At 36.2% G+C, this 20,411-nt stretch overlaps 1 protein-coding gene across 1 annotated transcript; it reads left to right on the top strand.

The window, feature by feature from the left end:
* Positions 1-1,915: 1,915 nt before the first annotated feature.
* LOC144445886 (peroxidasin homolog) lies at positions 1,916-18,899 on the top strand. Its single transcript, XM_078135528.1, has 7 exons — positions 1,916-1,922; positions 9,672-9,732; positions 10,748-10,975; positions 11,626-13,246; positions 14,214-14,419; positions 18,454-18,556; positions 18,614-18,899. The coding sequence occupies exons 2-7, from the start codon at positions 9,678-9,680 to the stop codon at positions 18,897-18,899; spliced, it is 2,499 nt and encodes an 832-aa protein (XP_077991654.1). The 5' UTR covers positions 1,916-1,922; positions 9,672-9,677.
* The last annotated feature ends 1,512 nt before the right edge of the window (positions 18,900-20,411 follow it).

The raw sequence follows: 20,411 nt of genomic DNA on the forward strand, positions 1-20,411 counted from the left end.
CCAAAGATAAACCATAAATGGACGGAATTTGCTACATCTTAGTTGCTCATAAATTGTGACTTTGTTAATATAAGACCTTGAATAAAGATGTCAGATTTCATTCCTTAATTTTGTTTCAAATGAATGTTGTCTTTGTTCAGAAATTACACTGTTACCTAGACTGTACGGTACATCCAGACCTAATCAGTCTTCTCGTTGGTGCTGTCTGATCGCCACGTATCGCATCTATAGACTACCTGGTAGAGAGACTGTACACGTTGATCAGGTGCAGTCAATTACGAAGCTATTCTTGCAAAAGGCAGTTCTTACGCAATTGTTTCTTCTTTTTTTCTCGAATGTGTAGAAATAAGTTTAGGATCGGCAGTAAAAACTAGGTAGTCAGGTAACCGGTGCCAAACATTTTCTTTAGGCCAAATTACAACATGTTGATATAAGCTCTTACTGGCCGTTTGATTACACTCGCATAAGTCAGGAGGTGTATATAGTGTGTATCAATAAAGCCAGGGCACTGCTATCACCTACTTGTATAATCTTCTATAACACACAGAACTTTTAGTTTGCGTCTGTTTCAATTACCTGACAAAGTTGGTTTTCAACCGTAAGACTTTAATCTGTTCCAGATAATAAAAATCAGATTACATAAACTATTTAATGATATTTTAATTATTTTCCACCTTTGAGGTCAACATCTGTTCCATACCGTGATTGTTTAAATATGAAAAAAATAGAAAATTAGAAAATTACACGTATACCATTTTGCTGTCTGTTCAATTGAATGAGTTTACTTAATGTCAGATGAATGCGTTGTGTAAACTGGTTTTTGTTGACCGTTTTTGAACACGATAGCATCACAAGTTGAGTTTTTTACATGGGAAGAGGGGGGGGGGGTTGTCGCTGCATATCAAAACATTGAATATCCTTTTAAGTTTTCCACAAATTTTAATTTTGTGTTGATGTGAAACTTAGGGTTTGAAGTGTAATAACATGTAAGTAAACACATCAAAACTATCCTTGTTGATCCCTAAAATGCCTACACGCCTAATATAACGAGTTGAAAAAACTCTAGCTCTGTAAAAAAAAATGATTGATCGTTTCAATAAAAAATATGAAACTCTTAATCAAATAGCAAATGAAATATACATGTATAAGCTGGAGAATTAAACCTGTGATAAATATTACCTGTTTAAATCATTTTGGTGACGTCACAGACGGTGAGTGAGTGAGTGAGTGAGTGAGTGAGTGAGTGAGTGAGTGAGTGAGTGAGTGAGTGAGTGAAAGGGAAAGCCCTTGAGGACTATTAATAACTGGACATTTCCCTTACATAAACGGAAGATTAATTACAAACCGAAAACATTTGAAGATTTCAACTCGTGTGTTGTTTCATGACTGAGTCGAGTATGTATTATACATTTGCATTTATGTATTCTGAATTTCAATGAGTTCAGTAAAACGGACAGATTCTGCCACTATTAAGACGGGACGGACTTTATTCTTCGTACGCAAATTTGCAGATATACCATAACGGGAATTTGGCCAAAACGGTTGCTACCAAAGGAATGGAGTAAATAGTATAACATGGGAGCGATTTTCGTATTCCCTGTTGCCTAGATCATTGGCAACCTACATAGTTTCACATTTTATCTGCATCTGTTTTTGCACACACAAACTCTAGTCAAATATTTAAACAGAATTCCCTTTCTATTGCTAAAACAAATGTACAATTTCAGGGTGCGACAGAAACACACTTCAATAACGACTAAACTTCACAGATCGCTTAAAAAAGACTATAGTATTGATTTGTCGATCAGAAGTAAAATACTACACGGACGGTACGGGTTGTTTGGCGTCGCGATGTGCAAATAAGACAAATTTTAAAGTACCTGCAACTGCCACATACCAAATAACTGATTGTTTTTACTACGGTGAGTATGAACAATAGTACCATATAAATAATATGCAGTTTATTCTTCACGCTAAGCTAAACATATGCTATCGTATTTATCAACCTATGTCACCAACCTATGTTTTCAAGTCGTATTATTTGACTTCACCATTCGTTTCCGGAACAAATATATCAAAGATACGTGACGGCTGTGGAGAGCCAGTTTTCAGCTAACTATAAACTATTACTGCGCATGAGCAGTGGTGAGAGGCTCTGTTTGAGCACTCCTAAAGTTTATCTGGTTTTCTTACTTAAAAGTACCAGTAAGAGCCCCAAAACTGTCAGCCAAGTTTTGTGAATGTACGGACTATTGGTCTGAGACGTATTTTAGGATGGCATCAAAATATCCGAGGAGAAACAAGCCAAGAACTGGGTCAACGTCAATGTCAGTGTCACTTGTGATCCAAGATGGCGGCCACGCCAGCAAGACGAACAGGAACCAAACAAAAATGACTTCAACGGTAGGAGAATTCGATAATCTCGTGCAAGTTCTGCGACCTTGAATTCAAAGACCCCAATGATAAGCTAACAGAAAGTGAAAGGTGTGAGACTTGGGTGTGCTTTACTTGACAGTTCAAAAGTATCTGAAGAAACGTACGAGGTAATAAGCAAAGAAGACTCGATGCTCCATTGGTACTGTAGTGACTGTAATGCCGAAGCAGTGTCAGCTGTCAAAACCTCTCAGTTAATAGAAACAAAATGCCAACAGTATATTGGGGCACTACGTTTTGAATTTGAACAAAGATTCCAGAAGATGGAAGGGGACATTGATTCCGTGAACACCAAATATAACAATCTAATATCACAACAAGATAGCGCAAATAAGAAACAAGAAGAGAAAGTTGGTCTCTGTATAGATAGTGCTGCTAAGTAGGAGTAAATTACAGGAAAGAGAGTACTAGTCAAGAAATTAAATGTTCTGTTTTTTAAAGTTCCTGAATCCAACGATGTGAGCTCTGAGGTAAGAAAGGGCAGTGATACAGCCTTTCTTAATAGTGTGACTGCAAAAATTCTACCCCCAGAAGATCAGATGTCATTTGAAAAATTCATTCGTCTAGGCAGGAAGAATACTGATAAACCAAGACCTGTCAGAGCTACAGTACCAAGTGACGAATCTAAGAATAAGTTACTTAAATCTACCAAGAGGCTGAATGATTGTGAAGATAAATTTGCTAGCATCGGAATAAGACCTGACATAACCCCTTTAGAGAGAGATGTGCTGAAAGATCTGATGATAGAGAGACAGCAGAGAGAAGAAGAGTCATTAGCAGGAGGGGAGACAAAAAAGTGGGTCATACGGAAAGGAAAAGTAATCAATGTGCAAAGTACAATAGAACAGCCATTACAAAGAAATGCATAGCAGAGACAGTGCACCACCAAAGTATTGTAAATAGTATGACTGTAATATATACTAATGTTGATAATTTATTGAATAAGCGTGCCGAGATACTGTTTGTTATTAATGAAAATTCACCCGATATTATTTGTTTGACGGAAGTAGCTCCCAAATCATCCAGATTTCAACTACATATTGCCGAGTTGGCGATTGATGGATACGATATTTTCAGTAACATTGAATCTATGAAACGTGGTGTTGCTATCTATGTAAAGAAGAAATGGAATGCTGTCTGTACCAATGACCAGGTGTACGTAAATTTTGCAGAGAGTGTATGGTGTGACATCAAACTCAGAGACAATGATAGGCTGTTACTTGGCTGTGTGTATCGTTCCCCGAACAGTGATCATGACAAGAACGGTCTACTCCATTCGTCACTTGAAAGACTATGCTCAGCAACTTCAGCTTCACATATACTAATTGTAGGAGACTTTAACACCCAAGTATAAATTGGTACGATTACACAACTCTACCAGGTTCAAACAATCAGACTTTATCATTCCTTGAGTCAGTTTCCTGTATCAACATGTGAAAGAACCTACACATTACCAACACTTTAGACCTGGTACTCAGCAATGAAGAGGACATGGTAAAAAATATCCAATATCTACAACCGATTGGTAAAAGTCATCATGTTGTCATCAAATTCAATTTTACCTGTTACCCCATGTGTATCAACAGCAGGCCAGGAACAGTTACTCTATGACAAAGCCAATTATGATACCATGAGAAAACAAATGAAGGAAATTCAATGGGACCAAGAACTGAATAATAAAGTAACTGTTACAGAGGAGGCTTGGAATCTGTTTATGTATCACTTGAACACATCCATTAAATCATGTATACCAAGGACAAAGCCTAAAATACAAGTTCTCACAACAAGCCGGTCTGGTTTAATTGGACAGCAAGGGACAAAGTTAAAGAAAAACAAAGAGCATTCAAGAAGTATATCACTACTAGGGATGGTGAAGACTACATAGTGTTTGCAAAAGCAAGAAACCAGGCTAAATGGGCATGTAGACAAGCAGTTAAAGACTTTGAAAGAAATATTGCACATGAGGTAAAGATTAACCCCAAAGCATTTTATGAAGACTGTCTTGCATTCCTTTATTTACACAGTATGGCATACAGGAGAGCCAGAGGAGACATGATAGAATTATTGAAATACACTCACCGAAAATATAACACAAATCACCATTTATTACAACTTGAAATTACTGGGGTCACGAGAGGTCATCCATTGAAACTTAAGAAATTTGGATTTTCCAAATCTGTGCGTGCTCACTTCTTCGGAAGAGTCATCAACACATGGAATAGTTTGCCTGCTTCGCTTGTCACATCAAATTCATTTAACTGTTTTAAGAACAATTTCTGGACTCTCTGGAAACACTGGAAATATTCTACGAACATTGACTTCTCACTACAGCCATAAGGACATGGATTTACACTATTTTAATTTAATAAAAAACTAAATAAGGCCTAAACAATTGTGTCGTTCCGATTACGGAATAGGTGAGGTGGATAGATTTTTTTGTCATGTGTGAGTGTCTAGTTCAGGTAGTTATATTTTCCATTGTTTTCAATATGGTCTCTGTGTTATTGGTTTCTTCCCATCAGATGTACAGCCATTACAGATTGGAAGAACACTTTATGATGTTTGTTTATTAAGGTGATGTCAGTTTTCGCATCCTCTTTATAATTTTTCTCGCGGGACCTCACAATTTTTGTGATTTTTTTTTTTCTTGAATGCGTAGAAAAAAGTTCAGGATCGGCAGTGAAAACTAGGTAGGGTCAGGTAACCGGTGCCAAACAATTTCTTTAGGCCAGATTGCAACATGTTGATATAAGCTATTACTGGCCGTTTGATTACACTCGCATAAGTAAGGAGGTGTATATGGTGTGTATCAATAAAACCAGGGTACTGCTATCACCTACGTATAATCTTCTATAACACACAGAACTTTTAGTTTGCATCTGTTTCAATCACCTGACAAAGTTGGTTTTCAGCTGTAAGACATTAATCTGTACCAGATAATAAAAATGAGATTACTTATACTTTTTAATGACATTTTAATTATTTTCCACCTCTGAGGTCAACATCTGTTCCATACCGTGATTGTCTAAATATGAAAAAAAAAATAGAAAATTGCACGTATACCATTTTGCTGTCTGTTCAATTGAGTGAGTTTACTTAATGTCAGATGAATGCGTTGTGTAAACTGGTTTTTGTTTTGAACACGATAGAATCACAATTTGAGTTTTTTACATGGGAAGAGGGGGGTGTCGCTGCATATAAAAATATTGAATATCCTTTTAAGTTTTCCGCAAATTTTATTTTTGTGTTGATGTGAAGGGTTTGAAGTGTAATAACATGTAAGTAAACATATCAAAACTATCCTTGTTTCTCCCTAAAATGCCTCCACGCCTAATATAACGAGTTGAAGAAACTCTAGCTCTGTAGGAAAACTGATTGATCGTTTCAATAGAAAGATATGAAACTCTTAATCGAATAGCAAATAAAATGTATAAGCTGGAGATTTAGACCTGTGATAAATAACCCTGTTTAAATCATTTTGGTGACGTCACAGACGATGACGTCACCAATTTAGTGAACAAAGCAGATGGAGTGAATCCATAGCAAAACGTGTTCACAATATGACAACCAATTCCAGGTGAGCTCGTCGAAACAGTGTTTGTGGCAAATATAATTTTATCTTGGTTCATACAATATTGGTAGACAATGACAACACTTTACAAATGAAAACAAAACAAAAGTTATCGAAGCTTGGAAGGAAAATGTATATGTTTTAGGCTTTACATGTATGTAGTCCACTGCAATGGGCCGGGTAGTAATTTGTAAATTCACGTGTAGCGAGTCTACGTGTCTGGAGTGTTATCCTTACCTATGATAATGTATATAATCAAGATCAAAATATATATGTGACACATCCTGTTTCAGCGAGGTTTGGTGAAAGCGACTGTAAACGATGAAAGGTAAAAAAATGTATAGCGCAGCCTTTTGGAGTAAATGCAATCTGATCAAAATCTGATGTGGGGAAAGCGGCTAGATGTTACCTGTTTCCATCGTTTTGTGTCGTTTGTTTTGTTCCGGGTGATCGTTTTAATCAGATTGGCGTAAATCTTATAGTGGTCTGATAATTCTTATAGTGGTCTGAGGGTAAATACAGATTCAAAGGACAAAATATGACTTTGTACTGTAACTTTTCTATGTTTTTTTCTTATTCTTTTTTTATTCAAGCTTTTTCGTAACAGAATTAGGCATACTCGTAAGTCCCCAGGCATTGCTACGTATATTCCCGAAAATTAGAATCCTCGCCCAACTAATGTCCTGTTGAATTCCGTGCAAAAACAAGTGATAGAAGAGTATTTTATACCCATCAATACAAAGAGGATCATTTATACATCTGCATCGTAGTAATGGTAAAATAATAAAACAGTTTAATAAAATATGAAGCAAAATGTAGTTTATTAATTGAGTTATTTTATAATTGCAATGATGGTGTGTCTAGAATACAAATTTGTAACTCCAAATCTTATTTAAAATTGAAATATTTAACGGATACACAATATAAATAATGTAAAAAAAAATGTACACAATAGCCTTGTACTGTCAAATAAAATGCATTTCCACATACATAATATTTGCAACGTTCGGTTTCAAAGTTATTCATGCATGTATATATTCATATATTCATATATATATATATATATATATAATTCATGCTCATTCTGTAATCAAATACGGGGGTGTTACGCCCTTTACGACATATCGTGCATTAACATGTGTTTGGACATTGATAACTGTGTAACCCCCGATGGTTGAATTTGTATATCGTAGCGTGATCATACTTATTATCCCCATAACAGATGGTTGTCTGTGAACGTTTCAGTAGAGCATCATCAACGGTACCACGACATCCCTTGTTAAGTTGGGTCGCTCTCAAAGGTAAGATGTGCGGATTTGTCATATGATAATTGTTTAAGTTTTTCAGTAATTTCTTAGATCATTAAACGAGTTTGCATTCATTTCATCAGAGAACAATCATGTCCTGAAAGTTTTATATGAATATAAATTTAGGGAGTTTGGTGATAAAGAAAAAAAAACACTTTAAAAAATGGCACAAGCTGAGTTTGTACGCAATTGACTTGAGTGGAATTATGTACATAGTATAATAATGTTGGGTTCTTAATAATGTTGGGTTCTTATATAGCGCTTTCCCACACCGTACTCAAAGCGCTTTACAATTTATTACCCCTGGCTCGGATCAGAACGGCACAATGGCCCTTTAGTCTTCCTCAACTCCCCGGGGAGCATACAATCCATTGCAGCCATTTCAGCGCATAGGATTAAAGCCTTCACATTGCAACCTACATCCTACCAGGTCCCCAATTATACAGCTGGGTTGACTGAAGCACAGTCGTGGTTCAAATCTTGCCCAAGGACTTTAGCCACTCAGAAACAAACAGCAGGCAGCGACAGGGCTCGAACCTGCAACCTGTAGATTCCAAGCCGGTCACGCTAACCATTCACCCATCATGACTCCAGTATACTAGTATGGTGTTATTATTACAGTGCTTCCAACCAAAGTATGAACGATAAACTACTGCAACATATAGATACCTTACCAAGTATGTCTGTCTTTGTATGGAACTTTGAAGGGTCAGATCAAAGATGTGCTGCAATTGTGTGCGTCATTACTGATAGCTTCAATGTAATAAAGTTTTAAATTTGGCACCTGTCACAGTTATCGAGGTTTTTTGTCTTATACATCACTCAGTAATCTAGCCATAATGATATCTACCAAGAGACAGTGTTTATTTGCAACAATGAATATTGAGCGCCCTAACCGTTCGGCGGCGTTATCAAAGTACACTGTTATCCAACTTGCCGCTGAGTAGGCAATGTTGTGACTACTATAGCTAATTCTACATCAGTGTATCAGGGTAAGTTCAGTAATGTATGGATATGTTCCAGTACTTCCAGTACAACACTGTAATGTTGCCATCATGCTGCCTAATTGAAACTCTATAGTCTTCTTTTGGTTTGGTATTACATGTGCCGGCTGCGCATGCGTCGATGTTTTTATTTTTGTGGCTCAAAGTCGGATTTCAATAACACACGCTTAAAAATGCAATATAATACACTTAGGCAGCATATGTTGATCGTATTAAAAGGTATGGTAGTTGAGATTATTTAGAAAGCAAAAAAGACCATTTACACAATTTTGTCATTCGAAAATTCGCTTTCATCAGGTGTCGTTCAACAAGTTTTTTTATTTTATCTGCAATTATTCTATCTTTGATCAAAAAGCCAAGACTGGGTCACAATGTACGTAAAAAATAGACCTGTGACAATTCTTAACCTTTTATTTAAATGTTTACAAATTATTGCTAATCAACTGCAGAGCTATTTTTATGTGCGAAGTACCAACCAACCTACTCACTACTGGTCATAGCATTGAAACTTCTGCTTTGTGTATAAATTATGAAATTTAATAAAGTTTTGAAAATATCTTCAAATTTTACCATACGGAAGCTTCCTTCTCGTCCTTTTGAAAAAATAAAAGAAATTTGGGGTTCCGCTGTCTTGCTTGTATGGATATATACACTATCTTCACATAGAGTTAACACGATATCTGGCGCAATCATATTGATAGCTGCAGTTTGATAACATGTCAAAGATGTGTACGGTTAACGTTACACCTGTTTTGATTTTCCTGACATTAAGTGAGAAATACAACGGATTTTGTCGACCCTCTCTTCCCATCAAGAGGATTTGGCTGCATTGTTTGTTGTTCACAGCTATTCCTTTTGAGCAATGCCATATTCGATTATTTGTGGTAGAATAACATGGTAACAGAGCATATTTTTGTATGTCTATATGTATGGCGTGTAGCGAAGCGGGTAAACAATCAAATATGCTCTCCATGAAATAATTTTTTTTTTGGCAAATTTAATATAAAGTTGTGGAATGCATTAACTTACATTTTTTGAAATTATTCTCTGGTTATTTGTGGATTATTTACCTAAATGAAAATTGAACACTTTTACATTTTAAGGTTCATCTTCAAAACAGTCTAATGTCTGAGCAACTCTAACTGTAAAATGTTTACATTCTCGGGAGCATATGTGGGATATAACATCCCATTGCAATCTCTATTTTTGACATTTATCAATGTGTATTTGGGTTTACTTGTATCAACGTTATTTGCATTTGCATGTTATTATGAATAGACTACATTCTTAGCAATGTTCAGTTTGAGGAAGCTTCAAGTTAAATTTCTTTTCTTTTATTTCTCGTTTTTAATTTAGGAAACCATGAAACCAACACCATTCTTGGTGTGTGTACTGTTTTGTATCCATGGTTACCCAGGTAAGAAAACCATACCTTCAAGTGTTGATAGAGGAAAAACTCGAACTAAGACCTAACGATACAACACAAGTTGGTTCACATCTGTGTTGGCCTCATATACAGTTACGGGAGTTATAGTGTACACACTGATCTTGGTTAGGATTGATATGGCCCATTCGGACTGTACGTCCCTGTTTAACTTTTAGTTCACCTCATTTCGCCCGGGGAGCACAAGTAAAAGACGAAAGATACAATGAGCGGTGTAAGGCGGAATTTGTGTGATCTAAAGTCGCAACTGCTACTGTTACAAAGTTGGCTATTAGAATGCATTTGTGTGTTTATGTCTGGATAACAGAAAATCGGTGGGAGCAATTCCCAACACACAAAAAAAGGTTTTTTAAAATAATTTTAAAAAGTTGGTTATTTTCTCCTCAATCTGTGACTTTCTTCCTTTAGCCTAGCACCTTCTAATAGTTGTGATCCACTGGTACAATATACATTGACTGTAGAAATGTCTGAGAAGGAGTGTTTTATTCCACATTCATGCTACAGTGTTGAGTCCATAGTAACATCGAGATGAAGGGGTACATTGTCTGAACCCATAACGGGGAGATTTTCAAAGACTGCGTTCCCCTTAAGATATTCAACATAAGCCTTTCTACTTTATCGACAAAGAGTATGAATGATGGAGAGTAGTCAAGTAGCCCCGTTTACTTGAAATTTTTGAACGCTTAATAGTGACAACAAGGAGAGAAAGTTACGGGTAGACCATTTTAGTTCTGGGTTGTTGGTTTGCTGAAAACAAACACCACAACTGGTAGATGTTTTGGTACCTGTGTGGCACATTTCTCATATATTTAGATAGCATTACATTGTATTGTCATAGCATTTTACTAGATACCCCCACCCTCCTCTGCATTCCTCCACCATAGCACTGAGCCTACTAATGTACAGATGTAATTTTACTCTGTGATGCAATGTGGAAGCTTCATTGCAATAATCATGGAAGCCCATTATTTCGTTTTTCTCTTTGAAGATACCATTGCTGTGGCTAATAATGATGTCGTTGATGACAGCATAAACATTGCCATCAACAAAGTAGAAAAGGCTATTTTCGATACAAGGAAAAGTCTAGTCGGCCATCACAAACCAACTACTCCAGAAGAGCTGTTGAATTTATTTAGATTTCCATCACATGATATCGTCGATGTGGCGAAGGCAGACGAAATATTTGAAACCATACTTAAAGTACTCGAAGACCATAGTTCTAGTCTCAATGGTAAGGCTGAGAATATATATACAATAATTAACCTTAAAGTGGCAATATGGGCTAAAATTAATATGTATTTAAAAAAACAACTTTATTGTCGTTTTTAACTCGAAAGAAATGGGAAGCAACATTGATTATACTCATGGTTGCAATTCTTTAATTGCCAAAAAAAACTATTCAGAAAATGTGTAAAAAGATTGCTGTGGTACGTACAGGAAGCGATTTGTAAACACACCTAACCTAGCAAACACAAGTAATCAGAAGTAATCGGATGTAATCAAATACTAGTGTAAGTGCTGATTCAGTGTATAGGGTAGTGACTAAAGGATGTGTATATTCATTTTAATTTAAAATATATTATTATTATTATTATTATTATTATTATTATTATTATTATTATTATTATTATTATCATCTGGAATTTGATTTGTCCATATATAGGTTTGATTCAGTGCTTATCTAAAATGACATAGTACAAAGACAAAAACGGCAATGTAAATTCAATACACCAAAATGACGTCATAAAATCATGAGTAAAGACCCCAATCGCTCTAGTTACTATACAATAATGATTCCTAAATCGAACATCATTTTTCATACTGTATTGAAGTCCTTTCTGCATCCTTTAGGTTTGACGGTTGAAGATTTGCTAACTCCAGAATTGATCAAGAAGCTGATGGAAGTGTCTGGCTGCAGTGATTTCCTCAAGGGTATATCATGTGATGATGCATGCATGTGTTCCCATGCGAAATACCGAACAGCTGATGGAACCTGCAACAACATTAACAATCCAACTCAGGGTGCTGCCAAGACACCTTTTGCACGTCTTCTTCACTCAATATACGAGGATGGTTTCAGTGAACCAGTTGGATGGAATCCTAACCAGTTGTATAATGGTCATCCGAAACCAAGTCCTCGCCTAGTGTCAACTGAAGTTGGATCAACTACTTCCATAACTGAACACCCACAACTTAGTAATTTTGTTATGTTGATGGGTCAGTTCTTGGATCATGATATTGATCTTACACCACAAAGTCCAAGCTCAGTCACCTTCAAAGATGGTACAAAATGCAGTGAAACGTGTGATAATGATCCCCCATGCTTCCCTATTCCTATTCCTGACAATGATCCACGTATTGGTAGCAAATGCACAGAGTTTATCAGATCCAGTGGTACCTGTGGAAGTGGCCTTTCTTCTCAGTACTTTGGCTATTTGGTCCCAAGAGAACAAATGAATGCAATAACATCATACATAGATGGTTCACAGATATATGGTAGTTCCAAAACACTGGCCAACAAACTTCGAGCATTTGATGGGAAGGGTCGGCTCAGGGTCAATGATGACCCGGAAGTAGCCACAGGTAGGCCCTTGCTACCCTTTGACCCAGACTCTCCAATGGCATGTCTGGGTGGACAGACTCAAGCACCTTGCTTCTTGGCTGGTGATGTAAGGTCTAATGAACAGCTAGGTCTTACTGCAATGCATACCTTATTCCTAAGAGAACACAACCGTCTTGCAGTAAGACTATCCGATATTAACCCCCACTGGGATGAAAATACTCTATATGAAGAAACTCGTAAGATTGTTGGTGCCAAGTTACAGCATATCATCTATGATCACTACCTGCCAAAGGTTCTTGGTCCGGAAGCTTTTTCCAACTTATGGACCTACGACGGCTATGACTCTGATGTCGATGCATCCATATTTAATGTCTTTGCAACCGGCGCATTTAGGTTTGGTCATGGGACAATTAGGCCTATCATACGAAGACTGAAAGAAGATTTGACACCAATTCCAGAGGGAAATCTTCCATTACATTTAGCATTCTTCCAGCCTTGGAGAATCGTTGAAGAAGGTGGTATAGACCCCCTTCTGAGAGGGTTCCTTTTCAAAGCAGCGAAAAGTATAAAGTCAAATGAGCTTCTGACTGATGAGGTGACAGAGCATCTTTTTGAACTAGCGAACACAGTTGCACTGGATTTAATGGCTTTGAATATACAGCGTGGGCGTGACCATGGCCTACCTGGCTATACAGCATGGCGTGAGAAATGTGGTCTGTCTCAGGTGAATACTTTTGGGGACCTCAAGAGTGTAATTAAGAAGACACAAGTTCGGAATAAATTGAAAAATCTGTATAAACATGTTGATAACATTGATCTGTTTGTGGGTGGACTTGCTGAAGATCCCGTAACTGGCGGAGTGATGGGACCAACATTCACCTGTATATTGACCGAACAGTTTCACAACCTTAGAAGTGGAGATAGGTAATATATACTGTGTTGCATTACTGCATTTTTTCACCAAAATCTTTTCAAGGGGTCAGTAAAAGTATGTATATGAGGGCACTGTTCCCTCACTTCCGTTTTACTTCTAGGGGAAAGACATCTAATGTGGTGAAGTCTGTTGTAGTTTCAAAACCTTAGGAATTGAAATAGGTAAGGAATAAATTTTTTGTGCAACTATACTCCACACTTTTTGGTCTCGCACGATACACCCTATTCTATATTTTCATGTAAATACAAACATGAATATAAAATTAATTATAATGCTCTTAGTTTAAGATATTTACCTTTAGTGACATGCAATGTATTACATGTCTTATTTCTCACTTAATGGCATTGTACTCAGCCTCTAAATAACTGTACTGTCTTGTTTTTGTGCAACTGTACAATGGTAATAACTTGCATATGAAGTTGATTTTTGTTGTACTAAAATGATCCGTTGATGTGATATCTGAACTATTGCTTGGTTAGACGTAGTTTGTAGAATGCTAGTCTTACTTAGTCTTCTCAGTAACAAGAACACGACTTGCAATTGGTCAGTAGTATTGCCCTAAATAGTTTTGCAGGTGAAGTGTCACATACGTGTAGACCGCCATTTTGACGTAGCGTCGCTTGATACACAACGCCTGAGTTGCTTCTATACGCTCCACGTATAGAACACACGTATACGCGCATCTAAACCTCTCTAATAACTGCTACATTCACGGCCATTTAATCCATGCTGTGTGTTTGAGGGGACCCTACATTCAGAAAACACATTATGTATATACAATGAAACCTTCAGAGCACTTTTAACATACCCAGTTTGCTTTTGACATTATATCTGTACTGAGGTTACGTTACAATGAATGGGGGGGGGGGCATCGTCCCTGGTTCTCAACCTTATTCAAAACACAGAATCTAAATGAACAAATTTAATTTAATTTCATAAAAATGTGTTCTTTTATAGATTTTGGTACGAGAATAAATGTATTTTCTCACCTGCTCAAATTGCTGAGATAAAGAAATCCTCAATTTCTCGAATTATCTGCGATAACACAGATATCACAGAAGTACAGGAAGATGTTTTCCTGACTCCAAGCAAAAATGGTCCTATGCTACCATGTGATGAAATCCAGGATATGGACTTGACACCTTGGACACAAGGCACACATGGTAAGTGTGTCCACTGTGGGGCATGTCCATTATGTGTGGAGGAAATATGAAATAAGATACACAATCACTACCGCATGGTATTGTTTTATATATTTAAATTATAATCAAAACTGATAAGACGATGGCAAGTCAACTGTCGGTTCGCTAATACAAACACAAATAAAACTGTATAAGCTTGCATCGAACCTTAATACTAATATCATAACTAGGCAAAGCCCATGCATAAGCTCGCGCAGGGTAGATTCATTTGTGACCGGCTGTCTCATGATGATATTGTAGATAGCGCCCTATGCGTAGTTATTGCGCCGCAATGCATCCTTGGGTAAAACCACCAAAAAAACATAGCATAGTCACATAGGACACGCATGCATACTAGTCATTGAGCCGCTACGCAAGCTATTACACTCACAGTAGGGTGGCGTCTCTACTAGCAAGTTTTCTCAAAGCCGCATATTCAACTCATTCTATGTTTGTTTAATATCTTAATTGCAAGAGGATTCTATTTACATAACCAAGGCACTACTCTGAATGACTCTTGCCATCTGAAACAAAATTAGTTTAATTCAATGTCTAAGTTTACCGATATCACATTTTCCGCAGTAATAAATACGAATCGTGATTTATTAGGTGAATAAAAGTCGAGTGTACATCTCTGTATTCATTGACATATCTTTTAATAAACAGTGACATTAATATATTATAAAAAGGACATCTCAAATCTCCTTTGAATCCGAAATGAGAGTATATTCAACAACAAAAAACCAGGCAGCTCTAATCGAAAGTTGCGGCAGCTTATCTCAGGGCGTCGGGGCCAGGTAATTCTCGATTACAAATGCAACTCAAAGCTTTGGTCTAGTGATAGTTGTAGACGTGGCGGTCTCCAGAAGGCACCATTCACTCTCGCAGAAAACGAGTCTGCTAGTATAGCTCTGAACATACTCGTAAAGATGTGTTCAACTGAACGCCAGTGTTACCGCATTTCTACTTCTCCTCTTTTGAAATCGCTTTCACGGTTTCATCTTACATTAGTGTTATCTTACTAATAGAGCCAAATTTAAAGGTTGAATAATTCAATTTTCTATAGCACTGTCAAACAGATGGTTTTCGTCACCCATAGTTTAAACTCGAAGTCTGACCTAGGTCCTAATGCCATAATGTTTATATATAGGGTTTCAGACTATTTTATATTTAATGATGTGCCAACAGTGATAACGTCCAAGTGAGAAAATATCATATTCTTTTAAGATAGTCAAAAAATTCCGACTGACACACACACACACACACACACACACACACACACACACACACATATATATATATATATATATATATATATATATATATATATATATATATATATATATATATATATATATATATATATATATATATAAAACTCGGTGAGTATCAATCTGCTAAGACAGTGCTCTATACCGCAGTGGCAGAGCGCAATATATATACGCTCAGTATATGTAAATGTCTCTGCTGTGGTGCTAAATGCATATGTACGGATATGTACAGTGGTGTAATTAAAAAGGTATGTCACGTGTGCATGTATCGCCTGTAAAAGATAATGTTAATTAAAACTATTCATGTTGAGTAAAGTTGGAAATTAAATCTAAAAATGTGTTGACAGATTACCACTGAAAAGTGAAATCCTATAAAGACTGATGCCTGTTCAGAATTTAATTAAGATTCAGATGTAACAGATGGCACCTAACAAACATGTATTTCCCTTTCAGAAGTTAAATTTGCAATTTCCTCTAGCCTGACATGTATTCTTTTTGTCTGTGAAAACACAGACGACGTTGTTCCTTGTTAGAGCCAAAGTTTATTCTAAATTTCAAGTTTAATATAGGTGATGTTGAATAAGTGATTCATGTTTATATATAGGTGATGTCGAATAAGTGATTCATGTTAGGTGATGTTCAATAAGTGATTCATGTTAGGTGATGTTGAATAAGTGATTCATGTTAGGTGATGTTGAATAAGTGATTCATGTTAGGTGATGTCGAATAAGTGATTCATGTTAGGTGATGTTGAATAAGTGATTCGTGTTAGGTGATGTTGAATAAGTGATTCGTGTTAGGTGATGTTGAATAAGTGATTCATGTTAGGTGATGTTGAATAAGTGATTCATGTTAGGTGATGTTGAATAAGTGATTCATGTTAGGTGATGTTGAATAAGTGATTCGTGTTAGGTGATGTTGAATAAGTGATTCATGTTAGGTGATGTTGAATAAGTGATTCATGTTAGGTGATGTTGAATAAGTGATTCGTGTTAGGTGATGTTGAATAAGTGATTCATGTTAGGTGATGTTGAATAAGTGATTCATGTTAGGTGATGTTGAATAAGTGATTCATGTTAGGTGATGTTGAATAAGTGATTCATGTTAGGTGATGTTGAATAAGTGATTCATGTTAGGTGATGTTGAATAAGTGATTCGTGTTAGGTGATGTTGAATAAGTGATTCGTGTTAGGTGATGTTGAATAAGTGATTCATGTTAGGTGATGTTGAATAAGTGATTCGTGTTAGGTGATGTTGAATAAGTGATTCGTGTTAGGTGATGTTGAATAAGTGATTCGTGTTAGGTGATGTTGAATAAGTGATTCGTGTTAGGTGATGTTGAATAAGTGATTCCTGTTAGGTGATGTCGAATAAGTGATTCATGTTAGGTGATGTCGAATAAGTGATTCATGTTAGGTGATGTCGAATAAGTGATTCATGTTAGGTGATGTCGAATAAGTGATTCATGTTAGGTGATGTCGAATAAGTGATTCATGTTAGGTGATGTCGAATAAGTGATTCATGTTAGGTGATGTTGAATAAGTGATTCGTGTTAGGTGATGTTGAATAAGTGATTCGTGTTAGGTGATGTTGAATAAGTGATTCATGTTAGGTGATGTTGAATAAGTGATTCGTGTTAGGTGATGTTGAATAAGTGATTCGTGTTAGGTGATGTTGAATAAGTGATTCGTGTTAGGTGATGTTGAATAAGTGATTCATGTTAGGTGATGTTGAATAAGTGATTCATGTTAGGTGATGTTGAATAAGTGATTCATGTTAGGTGATGTTGAATAAGTGATTCATGTTAGGTGATGTTGAATAAGTGATTCGTGTTAGGTGATGTTGAATAAGTGATTCGTGTTAGGTGATGTTGAATAAGTGATTCGTGTTAGGTGATGTTGAATAAGTGATTCATGTTAGGTGATGTTGAATAAGTGATTCATGTTAGGTGATGTTGAATAAGTGATTCATGTTAGGTGATGTTGAATAAGTGATTCGTGTTAGGTGATGTTGAATAAGTGATTCGTGTTAGGTGATGTTGAATAAGTGATTCGTGTTAGGTGATGTTGAATAAGTGATTCATGTTAGGTGATGTTGAATAAGTGATTCGTGTTAGGTGATGTTGAATAAGTGATTCGTGTTAGGTGATGTTGAATAAGTGATTCATGTTAAGTGATGTTGAATAAGTGATTCATGTTAGGTGATGTTGAATATGTGATTCATGTTAGGTGATGTTGAATAAGTGATTCATGTTAGGTGATGTTGAATAAGTGATTCGTGTTAGGTGATGTTGAATAAGTGATTCGTGTTAAGTGATGTTGAATAAGTGATTCGTGTTAGGTGATGTTGAATAAGTGATTCGTGTTAGGTGATGTTGAATAAGTGATTCGTGTTAGGTGATGTTGAATAAGTGATTCGTGTTAGGTGATGTTGAATAAGTTATTCATGTTAGGTGATGTTGAATAAGTGATTCGTGTTAGGTGATGTTGAATAAGTGATTCATGTTTATTATCAAGAAACATCAATAAGGGCTCATTTCACTTTGTCTGTTTGTCGTTCTGTCTGTCTGTCTGTCTGTCTGTCTGTCTGTCTGTCTGTCTGTCTGTATGTATGTATGTATGTATGTATGTATGTATGTATGTATGTATGTATGTGTAGTCTATGTTACCCATGACTTATGTACATGTTTTCATGTCATTAATTTGCTTTATGCGATTTAGTAAACACAGTATTGTCATCCTACAGAACACACTCCTCCAAATATTGTATGCCCTGCTGATATCACTATACAACTTTCATACCAACGTGAAGAGGATGACGAGGACGATCATGATGATAATGATGATCATGATGATGATGATGATGATGATGATGACGACGACGAAGACATATACAACGTCGGCAGCAGCAGCAGTAGCAGCAGCAGCAGCAGCAGCAGCGACAGCGACAGCGGAGGTGACCATGGCAACAGCGACGACGACTATGGTCATGGGGATGGGGAGAATGTGGTAGAAGTATCTTGGGATATTGCAGAAGGAGACCACTATGACGACCCATCTTGTGTGACTTGTTCCCGAACAAGTGGATCAAAATTTCCACTAGGGGTGACGAAAGTGACGTGTTCAATTACAGACTCTGGTGGGAACTGTGCAACTTGCTCATTCTCTGTTACCGTGATCGGGTGTAAGTAGATTATAATTACCTGACATAGATTTTGATTTTCTGGGGGAAAAAAGTAACTAAACTGTATGTATGTATGTATGTATGTATGTATGTATGTATGGATGTATGTATGTATGTATGTATGTATGTATGTATGTATGTATGTATGTATGTATGTATGTATGCATGTATGTATGTATGTATATATGTATGTGTGTATTCATGCATGCATGCATGTATGTATGTATGTATGTATCTATGTATGTATGTATGTATGTATGTATGTATGTATGCATGCATGCATGCATGCATGCATGTATGTATGTATGTATGTATGTATCTATGTATGTATGTATGTATGTATGTATGTATGTATATATGTATATATGTATGTAGGTAGGTAGGTAGGTAGGTGTGTATGTATGTATGTATGTATGTATGTATGTATGTATGTATGTATGCATGCATGCACGCACGCATGCATGTATGTATGTATGTATGTATGTATGTATGTATGTATGTATGTATGTATGTATGTATGTATGTATGTATGTATGTATGTATGTGTGTATGTATGTGTGTGTATATATGTGTGCTTGTATGTATGTATAAATGTATGTACATGTTCTAATTCCCATTTCATTCTTTCTTTTCCAGACCAATAAAGAAATAACGCTAACAAGGATCCTAAACAACGCAGTTATCTATAGATGTAATATTTTATTTGTCCTATACCGAAGTGGTATATTTTATGTTGGCATGTTATTCTTCTGACTACTACGACATGCAGTGCGACAATTGGCATGTTCTCAGCATCAATCTACTTGTCATGAATGAAATGCGGTGTTATTAAACAAATGCTCTGTTCTTTCGCAAAATATTAAAGGCGGGTGAAAAAAAAAATTTGATGTCGGACATGAAAATGTGGGTCGTTCGGGTAATGAGAAACAGTAAAAATAGGTTCACCCTTAGACAGTGGGGAAGCATTTGTCGATTTTTTTCTTCTGGTATTCAATATTCCAGTATCTTTCGATGAAGTTAAGTCATGGTTTGTTATTATTTTGGTTTGGGATTATTTATTATTTTATTCGATAGAAGGGAAAGCTGAGGCCACAGATCACAGAACACAATACGTCTACATTCACCTTGGTTGTGACAATCGTGCTTGTTGACTTTGACTCTGAATTCCATTGTACTTTATGGTATGTGGTGTTTACGTATATACACAATATGGAAATAAAAGGAATAACTCTAAAATATACTCCTTGATTGTATAGATATGGTTTGTTATTACAAGTCACATATACTGCTGTGTAGACAAAGAGAAAGAATACATGTGTAAATATGTATATGTATGTATGTACGTGTAAATGTGTGTATGTATGTATGTATGTATGTATGTATGTATGTATGTATGTATGTATGTATGTGTGTATGTATGTATGTATGTATGTATGTATGTGTGTGTATGTATGTATGTATGTATGTGTGTATGTATGTATGTATGTATGTATGTATGTATGTATGTGTGTATGTATGTA

This window comes from Glandiceps talaboti, chromosome 14 (assembly GCF_964340395.1).
Source record: "Glandiceps talaboti chromosome 14, keGlaTala1.1, whole genome shotgun sequence".
Classification (NCBI taxonomy): Eukaryota; Metazoa; Hemichordata; class Enteropneusta; family Spengelidae; genus Glandiceps; species Glandiceps talaboti.